We start from the raw sequence: 15,015 nt of genomic DNA on the forward strand, positions 1-15,015 counted from the left end.
AAAGTGCATAGTTGATAACGCTTAGCTTTTTTCATCACACAGGGACTGGCCTTATATATGTAAGGCCTTTACCTATACAAATCATATTAACTCTGGAAAATCAGCCAAGTTTTATTTTACCTTTTGTGTAACATTTCAGTTTCTTTTTATCAGCTAAGCTGAAGAACAAATCAAGGAATTGCTTAGGAAGATAAGGTGGTGTGTTCAGGGCCAGATTTAGGTTTGAGAAGGCCCTAAGCTTCTGAAGGTAATGGGGCCCTTTATATGTCCAGCTGTCCTTTGTCAACAACAAATTGTCGCTGTTTTTTGTGTTGAATATATGCTATACAGTATTGTAATTTATGGACCTAAGAGGTATCAAAAGCCATTTGCACATAACAAAATATGTATTTTATCAAAGTAATTGATATAGAAATGAGAAAACCAGTGATATTTTAGGGAGCAGGCTAGCATTACTTACATCATAGGAGCCTACACAACACAAAACACTGTTGCTGTATGTTGGTTTTATTTTTATTTTTTTATCTTATATTTTGGAAATGCACATCCAGGTGTTTTTTTTCCCCCTTAATTTTTTTTGCGGCCCCCAAGAGAGTGGGGCCCTAAGCTCTAGCTTGTTTAGCTTATACAAAAATCCGGCACTGGGTGTATTACACCGAGTCACTCAGACCATTGCTCCATCTAGCAATAGCCCTCCAGATTTTTAGAAAGAAGCATTTCCCAATCCTGGAGATAGGATCGGACCTGGGGCCCTTTGATGCAAGGCCAGTGTACTACAGAATGAACAGCCCTTCCCTAGGGATATTTACATCTTGCCAGAGGGGTAGCCTATTAGCCTACTGTAGCAAAAACAGTGAAAAGTCTTATGATACCTTAAAGCAGTGGTGAGGGGACCTCTGGCCTAGGGTCAAAATACAGCCCTCCAGGCTTATCTAGCTCCCCTTGGGACTTCATAATATGGACAGACGGGATGTCAGTCCCAGCTACATGTAACTTTATAACCTGCTGATAAGGTAGATATATATCTCAGCTTTGCTATCATCAACAGTGGAAAAGGCCATCTGTCCAGAGGAAAAAAATGTTTGAGAGTAAGATACTCTACTGAACGGAACAAAATATGGGCCAAGGGTCTTAAGAACCATGAAACAAGTTACATGAGCCCAAGGGGTCTTTGCCACACAGTTCTCCTTAATAACAATAATTTTCTACCCATTGAGACATTTAATAAAACACTATATTTCAAGAACAGATTGACTGCAGCATAGCCACACCTTATTTTGTATTTTGTTTTATGAAATAGTATATTACATTTCCACAGTGGAGGCAGATCTGTTTTTAAAAATAATTTTTTTGGGATAGAGCTGGCTCTTCAAACTTGCACGCCAAGGAGCAGGCAGAATTGATGTTTTGCGGCTGCAAAATTAAGGACTTGAGTCTCACTTTCAATCTTAGATGTCAAATGCTTCCTTAAAGGTAAAGGTAAAGGTATCCCTGCCCGTACGGGCCAGTCGTGTCCGACTCTAGGGTTGTGTGCTCATCTCACTTAAGAGGCCGGGAGCCAGCGCTGTCCGGAGACACTTCCGGGTCACGTGGCCAGCGTGACGAAGCTGCTCCGGCGAGCCGGCACCAGCGCAGCACACGGAAACGCTTCCTTAACGTTGGTTGATATATTTAGGGATACCAAATACAGAGGGCTAGGAGGTGCAGCTCTCTCAAAGCTTGCAAAATTAGGCTGCTTCCTCTTTGTTGAAATAGTCCCCCCTTCACTAATACTGTAAAATGCTGCCTTCCTCCTTCTGCCAAAATCCCCCTCAGTCTGCTGCAAACACTGGCAGGGGCAGCTGACTGAGGGAAATGGTGACCACCTCCATCTACAAACCCGGTCTGAGGCGCTGACTGGCACTAGGGGCAGCCCACAGACTTAAGGTGGCCACCACTGAGTAACCCCAGCATTCACCCCCCCTTTTTCTGGACACCCCTTGGCCTAGAACTTCCTTCCTTGTTAAGAATCAGCCGAGGAAGTGTTCCCACAGTGACCGATCCGATAGCCATGTGCAAGGCCTAGTCCCCAGTTGGACCAGGAATTTTCCTCTGAGGGTCAAGGGCAACAGCATGTAGTGTCTTGATTCGATAGGGCTGGGCTTTGGGTTAGAAAAGGAACCAGCGGAGCAATGTTACTAAATTTACTGTTGCTGAAAATTTAGGCTGCAGCCCTGGGCCGGCTCAACTCACGGAACATAAGTGCTGTTTTCTAGGACTGAGCCGCACAGCGTGTTTCCTGTGGGGTGCTTCTTTGGCTGAAATCCCATTCAAACCAGCTGCAGACTGAAAGTGACCAGTTGGTGCATTTCAACTGCTGCATTTTCAAGCAGCGTTTTCCAGATCACAAGGATGGCTAGTCTAGGGTTGCCACCTTTCCCTTATAATAAAGGGACCTGCTGACCAGGGAAGCGGTGGGTACTAGGTGGCCGTGTGGGTCCTTGTTGGTTTTACGTGCTTCTTTGACCCTGTTCCTTTATAGAGGGGCTGGGTGGATATTGCAGGCATAGTCTATAGGTACCAATGAAACCCCCTCCCCTCCACCCCAAAACCACCTCATGACTATTTAAGTGTTTTAAATGTGTGCTGCAGAGGAAAACTCAAACTCCCTTGCAAGAAACGGTTAACAGCCCCAAATTCTCTTTCAGCCTGATCCTTTGAAAATAGAAATAAGTCCCGATTAGTTGAGCTGAATATAGTATGCAGAGGATCGGAGACTTAAAATGGTGGTTGTTTTTAAGTTATTTAAATAAATATGATGGAAAATATTGTCTAGAGGACTATGGAATTATCACTCTCATCCTTTGGAAGTCTACGGTGACTTTCTGGCACCTGAGACAGAATGGTTTGACTTGTCCCACTTCCCGTAGGATGAAAATGAGGACGGGGGTGGGGAGTTCTGTACACACCAACAAAGAATCTTGATTCCGGTGGGGGGAGGGGTTGTGGAAGTGAGATTGTGGCATGGGGAGGTTGCTAGGCGGTAGAGAGACACACCTGCTGGCCGCCCTTCTCCTCCGCCTGTGGCTGGGCTCAGGCACGTGCCCCTGTGACAACCCCATGCTCTGCAACCCCATCTCTGAAAGCAGGGAGTTCGAGGTGCGCAGGAACAAGGTCCCTTATGGGAAACATGTGGGGGTAAAATTTATTATTGTTGTTATTTTGCAATGAATAGGATTAAAGGGCACATCATGTCTGATGTAGATTTTTTCAGTTTCGTTGCTTTGTATGGGACAATGACAATAAAGATTATCATATCATATGTGGACCAGCCAATCCCTAACAACAAAATGGCTGGTTGCAAAGTCACCTCCTGCGCTGCCCACCTGTTTTAAGGCTATTCGGCCTGCTGTGTTTTCTTCCTCAAAGGGTAGCTCCGATTTTACTGAGCAGGAGAGGAAGGAGCTCTGGCAGAGGGGCTTCCAGGGAATATAGGACACTCTCCCCTCTGAAGGCAGCCAACTCAGAGAGTGCCTTAAGCAGTCACCACCACTCCATTCTCGATTTCCAGGCCTGCACCCACTCCCTCCATCCAGTGGTGTATCGTGGGTTGCCAGCGCATGGGGCCCGCATGGGAGGGAGGGAAACGGTTGGAGTACGCATGCACACATTCAATGGCCTCACGGTGTCCACGTCATCCATGAGATTGCAGCCGCAGAGAAAGAGGAGTCGTTCTGTTGTCTGGAGAGGTCACTCCTTGATTCGCATGGAGAAGCCATTTTCAACAAAGCCCAGCGACGAAAGCATGCAGCTGTATTGAGGCAGCACCGGGTGTTGAAATTTTGCGCCCCCTAACAATTTTGCGCCCGGGGCAACTCCCATACCACACCAATACCTCCATCTGTTCAGAAAGGAAAGAAGGCAAGCTTTCCTCAGATGAGGTGGAAGGGGAAGAGGAGAAGGGAGACACCGTGGGATCTCTTGAGTTACTTTCCCATAACAAGTTATGTTTTCCCCTTCCTGTTCTGTTGTTTATTTTTTGGCTTACTTGCTTAAGCACGAATTGAACTGGTGAGGGGTGTGCCCTGTCCACCAGATGTACCCTCTAAAATTTTTCATTCCCTGCCAATATGGGGGGGGGGTAACATCCCACACAGACTCCCCTTCCTCCCTACAGAGAAGGAACTTATCGTGGTAAATACCAACTTTCGCACCTCCATATCAGAAGAATCTTCCTCTGTTATTCCCGCCGCCACCCCCGACATGTAACAAAGGCACAGAAGCACAAACATAGAAATCCTGTCCTGGGATATTGGGTGAGGATGCTTCTAGGACTCAGGAGGGCTTATGTGTAAGTTGGGGTTTCCCCTTGTACAAAACTGAGTGACAGTGCATTGTGTATCAAAACAGTAGAAAAAGAGTTGCCTTGTAGTAGGAGGCATGTAGCGACCAAAGGAGACAAATTGAACATATATTTTTGGGCAGCAGTGTATGCTGGATCCACGATCTGTTGGGCACCCTACTTTTTATGAATTCGCAACGCAACACTTCATTGGTCAACTGCGAGAGTGTGCTTGGCATTTGAGACATTAAACAAATAATAGAGCTGGTGAAGAGAGTTAACATCTCCAGCTGCTGAGGGAGAGAGAATGAGCTATCTACTTTGCTGTGCCTCTGCAGGTCTTTGTATTTGACGTCGGCGGGAAGACTTGGAAGTTCTATGACTGGTCGCAAATTACGACAGTGGCGGCTTTTGGAAAATATGACCCTGAGCTCATGTGCTACGCTCATTCGAAAGGATCCAGGATAGTTTTAAAAGGTATCTTCTGAGCAGGGTAATAAGAACATTTTTGCGCAAACTCGGAATGGATGCTTTCTGAAGTATATGTCCCTCAGAGGTCAATGACGTTTACTTCCATTAAGTGCACGTAAGACGGCAAACCTTAATATGACCCTATATGAGACTCACATAACAACTGTGATTCTCATCACAGTTTCTCGGTAGTGTGTGAAAGTAAGTTGTTCCACCAGCTGGTACTATCTGAGAGGCCTAGAACCGGCTAATAATCTCCAGTTTACATTAAGATGCATCTGCTATAAAAGAAAGAAAATAGTCTGCATTGCATTGCTTTTGGGGAATCTCTCTTTTGAAGGTTCACAGCTTTAGATGCATGTAGAATCTGCTGCGTTCTTTGCTCACCCACCTAAACAAGTTCCACTGATTTCATAGACGTTCTTCAGGTAGCCTTTCCCAGGAATGCTGTTCAACTGCCGCCACCCATCTTGGTGTGGAAATCCCCAAAGGCATATGGCAAAACATCCTCTCCCTGATTCAACAAAATCAGCTTGTGTATTCAGCCACTGTAGCAGCAGATACACATCTGGCATTAGCTTCGCCCAAGGCATGATGGAGAGCAGCAGTGGCTGGAAAAAGATAGACATAACATTTTACAAGGACAGGAAGGACACCACGGACAGAATAATTGTCATACACAGGAGGAATAAGGATGTAGTTTGAATGCTTCACCTATAGTTTTATAAACCCTTTAAATGTGTGAAGACGAATGGATATCATTAATATTGCCGTTGTTGTATAAGGGATTTTTTTTGACTGAAAGGTAATTGAGATGAATAAGATTTTGGAACACAGAAACAAAGTAAGTCATCAAACCATCAATTCTAGCATGCAGGAGGCCACCTAAATTATATAATGATTGGGATTAGTAATTGTATTATAATTTGGCATTGTTATAATGAGACTATCATTGCATAGCTGTAATTGAAAACTAATAAAAATTATTGTAAAATAATAATAATACACACCTGGCAATCCATCTGCATCTGTATCACAAATTGACTTTATTGAGTTGGCTGTATGCAGCTGTGGCCTCTGCATCCCCATTTGGGGCCACTAATTATTACAACTGACTAACTGCCCTTCATTAGAGCTATAACAAGACCAATGTGTTTACTTTATTTCCAACCATTTTTAAAATCTTATCTCCCCGCCCCCAAAAGGAGATTCAAAGTCTATAGGTATAGACGGTAATGAAATAAGTGGTTCAAACTCTAATCCTAAAGTCATGTGGTAGACTTCTGAGTAAACATATTTAAGATGCCGGTGGTATTTTTATATACAGGGAACAACCATTTTGCATGTGTTCAAAGCACACGCAACCATGCGCCATTTTTAGACCTGGAAGATGGCGTAACGGGAGTTCGTGTCCCGCTGATGTGTGCAATGACCCAGAATGCAACTGTTTATATAAACATCTCATCTAGTGAAATTTGTATTTACATTTGTATTAATTTGGTGAAAATTTGTTTTTTAAAAAAATTGAAAAATCAATAAAAACAATAGGCCAAATATATATATATATATCATCTAGTGATTCAAAACTTTGACAACTAATTGCCATTTGTTCTTTAGGAGACATACCTCTGAAGAAAATTGTTAACCCTGGTGCCAGGACAGCCTGGATAAACCATCAGGTGGCCCTGGCCAAAAGGCAATACATGGATGGAATCAATATAGACATTGAGCAACAGGTTAAAAAGTATTCAGCCAAATATTATGCACTGACAGCTTTGGTTGAAGAAATGACAGAAGCATTTCACAAAGAAATTCCAGGATCACAGGTAAAAATAAAGCAGATTCCTCTTACACGTTGTTTACATATCACATGATGAAGTGTGTCACTCCAGTGGGTGGGATTCAAGGCTCCTGCTGGCATTTCCCATTGTGAGCACAAATTTTGGTCCTGAATATAGGTGTAGAACTCTGAAACTATGAAGAACTGCAAAATTCTACAGTACAAATTCTACAAACACCTTCCATATCTCCTCAAAGTCATTTCTCCTGCATATTCCCCATCTTACATGTTAATTTATCATTAACAGCTATATCCCACACCTCTTTATACCATTCTTCCATTTTATATTCTGCTTGCCCCTTCCACTTCCTAGCTATAGTTTGTGCAGCTACCAATAAATTTGTGAGCAAGTCCTTCATAGTCTCTTCTATGTTCCTATAGTAGCAGATGATTATGATGGTTGGCATTTCTATTTATTACTCACACTTCTTCACTATAAGGTATTTTAAATTGTTGTAACCCATCCTGGGATCTTAATAATAGTAAAAACAATTTAAAACTAATTACAGTCCCAAGAATAGTCTGGGTCCTAAAAATACATTTCCCCCCACAGGTTCACTGTTTGTCGAAAACAAATACAGTGGTACCTCAGGTTACAGATGCTTCAGGTTACAGACGCTTCAGGTTACAGACTCCGCTAACCCAGAAATAGTACCTCGGGTTGAGAACTTTGCTTCAGGATGAGAACAGAAATCGCACAGCGGCAGCGGGAGGCCCCAATAGCTAAAGTGGTACCTCAGGTTAAGAACAGTTTCAGGTTAAGAATGGACCTCCAGAATGAATTAAGTTCTTAACCCGAGGTACCACTGTAACCTAAAGCCAACTAACCAACCCTTTATCCACTTAAGCCACAATCCCATCTGAGAGCACTGTTGCGTCCTTTGAGAGTATCTGTGCCAGCTTTCTGGCCTTCTGTGAACACCTATTCTGTAACAGATAGCCAGTGCTTTTTTTCCTTTAAAAAAATGTTTAGGGGTACTCTCATTTTCCTGCTCATATTGAAATACTGCCCCTCAGTGAGGCCAAACTTAGATTCACAAAATGTTTAGGGGTATGCGTACCCCTCAGAAAAAAAGCACTGAATTCACAACATATATGTGTTCAGCTAGGCTGTGGGAAAACCCAAATATATGCAAAGTGTGAAGAGCTGGCTGCTCAAATTGTGGGTGGCTGCACTAATGGAGAAAATTGGCGAGCTAGTCTTGAAATTTAGGCTGGAATCCCACACTTATCTGGGTGTGTGCCCCACTGAATACAGTAGGACATACACCTGAGGAAACATGCATAGAATTCAGCTCTAATGACACTCCCTTGTTATAATTTGGAAAAAAATAATGGGCATATATATATATATATATATATATATATATATATATATATATATGGTTCTGATAATGCTGCAGTTGAGGTGGAAACATTTTTTCGATTGTAATTTTTTATGCAATGTTATTGGGCAGGGGTCAGCAAACTTTTTGAGCAGGGGGCCGGTCCACTGTCCCTCAGACCTTGTGGGGGGCCAGACTATATTTGGCGGAGGGATGAACGGATTCCTATGCCCCACAACTAACCCAGAGATGCATTTTAAATAAAAGAACACATTCTACTCATGTAAAAACACCAGGCAGGCCCCACAAATAACCCAGAGGTGCATTTTAAATAAAAGGACACATTCTACTCATGTAAAAACACACTGATTCCCGGACTGTCTGCAGGCTGGATTTAGAAGGCGATTGGGCCAGATCTGGCCCCCGGGCCTTAGTTTGCCTACTCATGTTACAGGGTGTGCTTGTGTGTGTGTGTTGTTACTGCAATAACATTGACAATTGTTTCTACAAATAATGCCTGTTTAGTGACAAATGTGCAGTTCTCTTTCCTCCGCAGGTAACTTTTGATGTACCCTGGTGTCCAGAATGCATATACAAAAGAGTATACAACTATACTGGGATAGCCAGTTCCTGTGATTTCGTGTTTGTGATGTCTTATGATGAACAGAGTCAGATGTGGTCACACTGCATACTAGGAGCTAATGCTCCATACAATCAAACCTTAGCTGGTAAGAGTTAGCCTCAGTTTACGGGCTATGAAAATCTACTGGACATTGGCAGTAGGCTTAGCAACCCTATGAACCTTAATTAGAATAAATTATGTAAATTGTGGAACTTCGAATAAATCTGTGTATTGCTTGGAAGCGATACATTAAAACCATGTTTGAGAGAGTTGCAATGCACATCTTTAAGCAGCTAGAGTCGTAGAAATCCCAGTTGTGGATCTTGGTTCTAAAGGAAATGTAGCCACCTTAAAATCTGTCAACATCTGTTCTCATATTAAGGTGCCTTCTTGATAAGAGTTAAGACATAAATCACATGGAAAATGAAATCACACAGCACTCTTCAAAGGTAGCTAGCTGCATGTGAAAAAGACTTGGAGGGCTAGTCGTATCTTGAATGTTTCTCAACAGCTTTTGATTTGTTAATGCTACAAACGTAGCTGCAGGCGTGGAAGTAAGAATAAAAAAGCAGGCAGGTAAATGTTAAATTTTATATTAAATTAGGCTATGACAATTATATTCGCATCGGCATTAATCCCAAAAAGCTTGTGATGGGTGTTCCATGGTATGGCTATGATTATACCTGCCGAGGTTTATCTAAGGTAAGAGAAAGACTGCTAATTTCTAACTATGTTTTGCTCACTGTGGTTTATAAAGTTTGTTTTTGTGGGCACAGATTCTACACTGAGTCAAAACTGTTGTAACAGCCTGCATTTTACCTCCGCCCAATTCTATAAATTTGCACACCGTGGTTGGTGTGTGGTGTACTTAAGCAGAATTTTGTTAAGAAAATGGAGAGCTTGTTAAACAGGAAATATCTTATTTCTGAGAGATTTTAATGGGGTAGTAGACTTTTGTGTGGACGAGGAATTAAAATATATGCACATGGTCTACATAGCGCTTCTTGTGCTTTAGTACATTTGCATGACACAAGTTGTGTTTCTCCAGGACCATGTTTGTTCCGTTGCAAAAATCCCCTTCCGAGGGGCTCCATGCAGTGATCCTGTGGGACACCAAGTGCCCTACAAAGCAATAATGAAGCAGATAGTTCCCAGATCACTGTCTGGGATCCTGTGGGATAAGGAACAGAAAGCTCCATATGTGGAATACGAGGCAAGTTGTATAAAATTCCTTTATATGTTGTTGTTTTTTTAAACCATTTATTTATTATTCTATATATTAAAAAGAAAGTTACAGCAGTGCATCTGTTCATTCAGGATTTAATCCCTCCTGGCAAGAAACCACCTCGTACATTCCTAGTTCCAGTACACAAAATTCCGGTAATCTCATGGTGGTCTATCAGCTTTCTGTAATAATTGGAGAAGAGAGAAAATGATAAATGCACAACAACAATAATTTAACCAAAGGAGGAGGAAAGGTGGATGGAAAGTAATCTGTTTATTTTTTTATTTAATTTTTATTGGAATTTTTTTTACAACATAACACAAACCCCCAATACACAAATCCACCCTCATTAAACATGAACTTAACATACAGTGAACATAACATTCAACAATACAAACAACCAAATAAAAACTTCCTTTATCCTGTATCTGGCCTCTTTATTTACTTCTTATAAACTGTTTCCTTCATGAATAATTATTAAGATTTTCCTAATTATATAAATATCCACAAAGTCTCCTGAAGACATCAATAGAAACAAATCCAGATATGTATTTTAGGGCACTGTTTTGTGAAGTATTCTCTGCATTTACCCCATGCTTTTTGAAACTCTGGTCTAGTGTGATCTCTAATTGCCTCTGCTAATCTAGCCAGTTCAATATACTCTAATGGTTTATCTTGCCATTTCTTTTTTGTTGGCAGTTTCTTTTTTCCAGTTTTCAGCAATTATTTCTTAAAAATTTCTCTTTTAGCTACTTGCATCAGTCTGTATTGAAGGGGATTAGCTTCCCAGTAGCACCATATTGATTTTACTTTTACTATCAAGCAAGTTTAATTATAATAATGTTATTATTTATACCCCGCCCGTCTGGCTGGGTTTCCCCAGGCGGAGTGCAGCATATCTAAAAAACATAATAAAGAACACATATCAAGCATTTGAAACCTCCCAATACAGGGCTGCCTTCAGATCTCTTCTAAAAGTTGTGTGATACTTTATCTCCTTGACATCTGAAAGAAGGGCGTTCCACAGGGCGGGCGCCACTGCTGAGAAGACCTTCTGCCTGGTTCCCTGTAACATCACTTCTCACAGTGAGGGAACCGCCAGAAGGCCCTCAGAGGAGGCTTTCAGAGCCCCATACATCTGGCAAGGAGCCGAAAATTGTAACGACAGAAGAAAACTTGCCTACTCTTTCCCATCAGCTTTCTGCAGAATAATTTGCAGAAGATACCAGATCTATTTAACTGGCCAGTGTGTGTATAGTCCTAGTTCAGGCTTCCTCGACCTTGGCCCTCCAGATGTTTTTGAGACTACAATTCCCAGCATCCCTGACCACTGGTCCTGCTAGCTAGGGATCATGGGCACTGTAGGCCAAAGGCTGAGGAAGCCTGCCCTAGTTCCTTGGATTTCTCTTATGCTCATGAACACCTAAAGCTGCAAGGCTGGGTTTGGAAAGAACACAGGGAAAGCATGCTAACATCTTTTCTCCGTTTGACTTTTGCAGGACCCACAGGGAGCTTTCCACCAAGTGTGGTTTGACGATCCCAGGAGCATTTCTCTGAAGGCAGCCTACGTGAAAAAACGCGGCTTACGAGGCATTGGCATGTGGCATGCGGATTGTCTCAGCTACTCCGGAGACTCGGCAGCACAAGGGCAGACAGCAGCAATGTGGGAGGCCTTGAAACCAAAGTGACTTTATGAAAATGTGGGTTAAAATTTGGACAGCTGTGAATGGCTATTTTCCTTCACGGGCATAGAATGCAAAGAGGGGAGAATCCTTTGAAATGTACCTCACCTTTCCCTCACTACAGTAAAAAGGCATACTGTGTACTATTGCTCCAATGGATTCTTACTGTCATTTATTTATTTCTGTATAAGAAGGGGGGGGGGTGTTACAGCAATGACACTGAGTATGTTACCTTGAGTTCCCTGGAAGAAAGGCAACATAAAAATGTAATAAATGAGTCACCAATCGAAAACCTTCTATAGCTGCCGTTGGATCTCATTACTTGACTTAAAACATGCATGCTATGAACGTTAGGCAGTATTTGGGGATATGCTGCTGCAATTAAAACAAGCATCACACTGCGCAAATGAAAGCCATGCACAATTTCTCATACACAAACTGGAAAATGAAAAGTCCATCATTTGGGTAGGAAGAAAGAAATATCACACTGCTGAATTATTTGTGGTTTCCATAGCCTAGTTCAAGATGAGTAATTCAGTAGGACTGCTTGGTTGTATCTTCAGGCCTTCACTTTAAAAAACTATATAACAAAACATTGTTAATAGTTGTATTACATTTAGGCTTGTTTTTATCAGATCAGTTGAAGAGTTACTTAAAAAAAAAGTTCTAAACTTCTTTCCAAAGAATAATTTCATATATTCATTTCAAATTATCTTTAAAACCATTCATATGACATAACACAATTTTAGTCATGCAACATTTTAATATTGAAAGAGGAAGCCTGTTGATCCCTAAATATATGTCACACACACACACACACACACACACACACACACACACACACACACACTTTGCTATTATCTGCAGTGAAAGATGCCATCTATAGTCCAGGACTGTAGCCAAAGTGGCATTTGGGAGTCTGTTCAGAAGTGCCCTGGGTTGGTGAAATGGGAAGCAAATTTTTCCATTGGGCTAGCGCAAGCCTCTTGCGCGAGCCTAAATAGCTTGCTCAGTCCTGGCACTAATCTACTTTAATCAAACACCTGGTCAAGGAAGTGAGAAAGTCAGATGGTCTGCACTGAGACTTTTATTCTTTGCCGTCCCTTCGAAGTTGACTAGCTGTCAAAAGTGACGATGCCACCCATTTATTTAGAATATTTGTGCACAGATCACAACATACACAGATGTTTAACTTGCATAGTACACACACACACAAACACACACACACACACACAGAGAGAGAGAGAGAGAGAGAGAGAGAGAGAGATTGTAATAAAATTTGTAAGTGGTTTACAAGGAATATTAACTCAATAAAGAAATAGTTAAAATAATTGAAAATCCTCCAAACTTTGTCAAACAGACCCAACCCCGGAACAGATATGTACATTGCTAACAAGCAATGGCATACCTCTTCATCCCATTCATCGTGTGAGAGCATGGCAGCCATTTTGGGCGCCGTGATCTCACTCCAATAACTCTGGTTTCTTAGGTACATCTCTGATGGCTAGTAAGACCTCTGTGCCATTTTTGACGTTTAGCAGCTTTATTTTGCATTGTTCTGCATCACTTGGTTTTTTAAAAATCTTTTGTGGATCCCCCCCCCCCCCGCTTTGCTAAAAGATTTGAAAACGGTGCATTTTTTCTGCCCAGTGACGGACAACAGATCTCCCCTGTTTAAGCAGAGAGGCAAAAAACATGAACCTTTGCCTCCTGCAGGAATATTGCTCCCTCCTTGTAAATAAAGCTGATATCCCCAAGGCTTCAAAACACATTTGAACCAGGGCTTTTTTTCCGCCAGAACTCACTGGAACTCTGTTGTGGCACCTCTCAGGTGGGCGCCTCTGCCATTCTAAGAGAACAAGGGAGAGGTTCGTGGTGAGTTCCGGCACCTTTTTTCTAGAAAAATAGCACTGATTTGAACCAGCCCTTAATTTTAAGTCTTTCACAATGACTTAATGAATTGGCAACTTCTGTTTTCTTAATTAAAAGCAAACATATAAAATTAAACACGAAGCGAAATAGAGTGAGTCCCTATCCATCCTAAAAAGGATTTAAAGCAGGCATGTCTAAAGTCCGTTTCATGTCCTTGGGTAAAAGGTCCAGAAAAGCTCAGCAACTTCAATCCCCAAAAAAGCTCAACTATTTTGGGGTTAAATCCTAAAAAAAAGCTCAACAATTTTGCAATTTTGGTTGGTACTCACACATGTTCACTTCATCAAATCTGGCCCTCTTTGCAAACCCGATAAAGGTTTTTTTGAATAATACTAGCGCTAGGGATTGCTCAATGTATGCAGAGTTCCTCTTCCCAAAAGCATTGCAGGATTTTAATATCCTCTTTCATATTTCATATCGTCTATTACTCATAGTAATTAGCACTTCCTTGTCAGCTTTCCAGCTGTTACCATGTTAATGCCTCCTATTTGGCTCCTTGACTAGACGTATGACATGGTTTTCAGGCAGGAAGAGCTCACGGGCAGGGCTTGCCGAAATTTACCACAGATGAGGCATTTACGTTCCAGAAACTCATTCTCTGAGGATGATAACAGGTCTAAGATCTGATCGGAATATGGTGGCTGATGGATTTACTTCGATGCGTTTACCTTTTTTAACCAAATCAATTTTTGTTAAAAGTAAATCCATCAGCTGTCATTCTTTAGATACATTGTGATCTTGTGAAGGGCAAATTGTTTCTCAACTTCTACAGAAAGAACGGAAGCTTGTTTACAAGATGAACCAACACCAATGTGGGGCCTAAGGAGTAAGGTTTAGATAGATCTCCATTATCTGCTTTTTGCATCGTTCACCCATCTCAGCTCCCCACTAAGCCGCCAAGGGACTTCAGCTAGCCACAAGCAAAGGTAAACCCAATAGCAGTCTTCCTCTACTACATTGTCGATCTTGCTAACAATTAAAACCTTGGGGCTTGAGAGTGGAAAGCAAGAAGGAACGTAGCAGCTTACTCAGAAGCAGATGCCTTTCTTTTACACCAGAATTGCAACTGCAGAAGAGGAAAAAGGAGTCAAATGTGGTTTCCATAAATGAGAATGAATATAGTAATAATACTAGATGCTGGTTACTTCCTCCTATCTCACTCTACATGGAAACAAGACTAGGGCTGTGTAATTGCTATATATTTGAAGCCCGTTCCTTCCTTCAAAGAATTCTGGACACTGTAGTTTTACCCTTCACAGTTTCAACCCGCCCACCCCCCCAAAAAAAAATCCATTAACAAACTACAGTACTCAGAATTCTTTGAAAAAAAGGATGGCTTAAAGTGTAGCGCGTCTACAGCCCTATTTAGATGCAACTTACAAGTGTGTTTAAGGTTGTGTTTAAGTTTATAACCAGTTTTTGATTTTCAAAACACTTAGATCTGAAATAAATACAAAAAGTGGAGAAGCTTACTCATAAGGGGTTTTTTTTTTGTCTTTTGTATTTAGATTTCTTATAAATGTTGGTTTCCCTCAATCTGTAGCAGATAACTGTCCACACACACTGTGGCACATGCAGAACCAGCCCTGCTTAACAG

The 15,015-nt window shown here is 41.7% G+C and overlaps 1 protein-coding gene across 4 annotated transcripts; it reads left to right on the forward strand.

The window, feature by feature from the left end:
- The first annotated feature begins 2,953 nt into the window (after positions 1-2,953).
- Positions 2,954-11,783, forward strand: LOC309535478 (di-N-acetylchitobiase-like). Of its 4 annotated transcripts, XM_082228566.1 has the most exons (7): positions 2,969-3,177; positions 4,660-4,798; positions 6,410-6,618; positions 8,514-8,685; positions 9,184-9,281; positions 9,628-9,792; positions 11,304-11,783. In XM_082228566.1, the coding sequence occupies exons 1-7, from the start codon at positions 3,004-3,006 to the stop codon at positions 11,490-11,492; spliced, it is 1,146 nt and encodes a 381-aa protein (XP_082084692.1). In that variant the 5' UTR covers positions 2,969-3,003; the 3' UTR covers positions 11,493-11,783. The 4 variants fall into 4 exon arrangements, with proteins under 4 accessions (XP_082084690.1, XP_082084691.1, XP_082084689.1 ...); XM_082228564.1 differs by lacking the exon at positions 11,304-11,783 and having other exon boundaries at positions 2,954-3,153; positions 9,628-9,839; XM_082228565.1 differs by lacking the exon at positions 11,304-11,783 and having other exon boundaries at positions 2,962-3,138; positions 9,628-9,839.
- Positions 11,784-15,015: the final 3,232 nt, after the last annotated feature.

This window comes from Podarcis vaucheri, assembly GCF_965113315.1.
Source record: "Podarcis vaucheri genome assembly, chromosome: 6".
NCBI lineage: Eukaryota > Metazoa > Chordata > Lepidosauria > Squamata > Lacertidae > Podarcis > Podarcis vaucheri.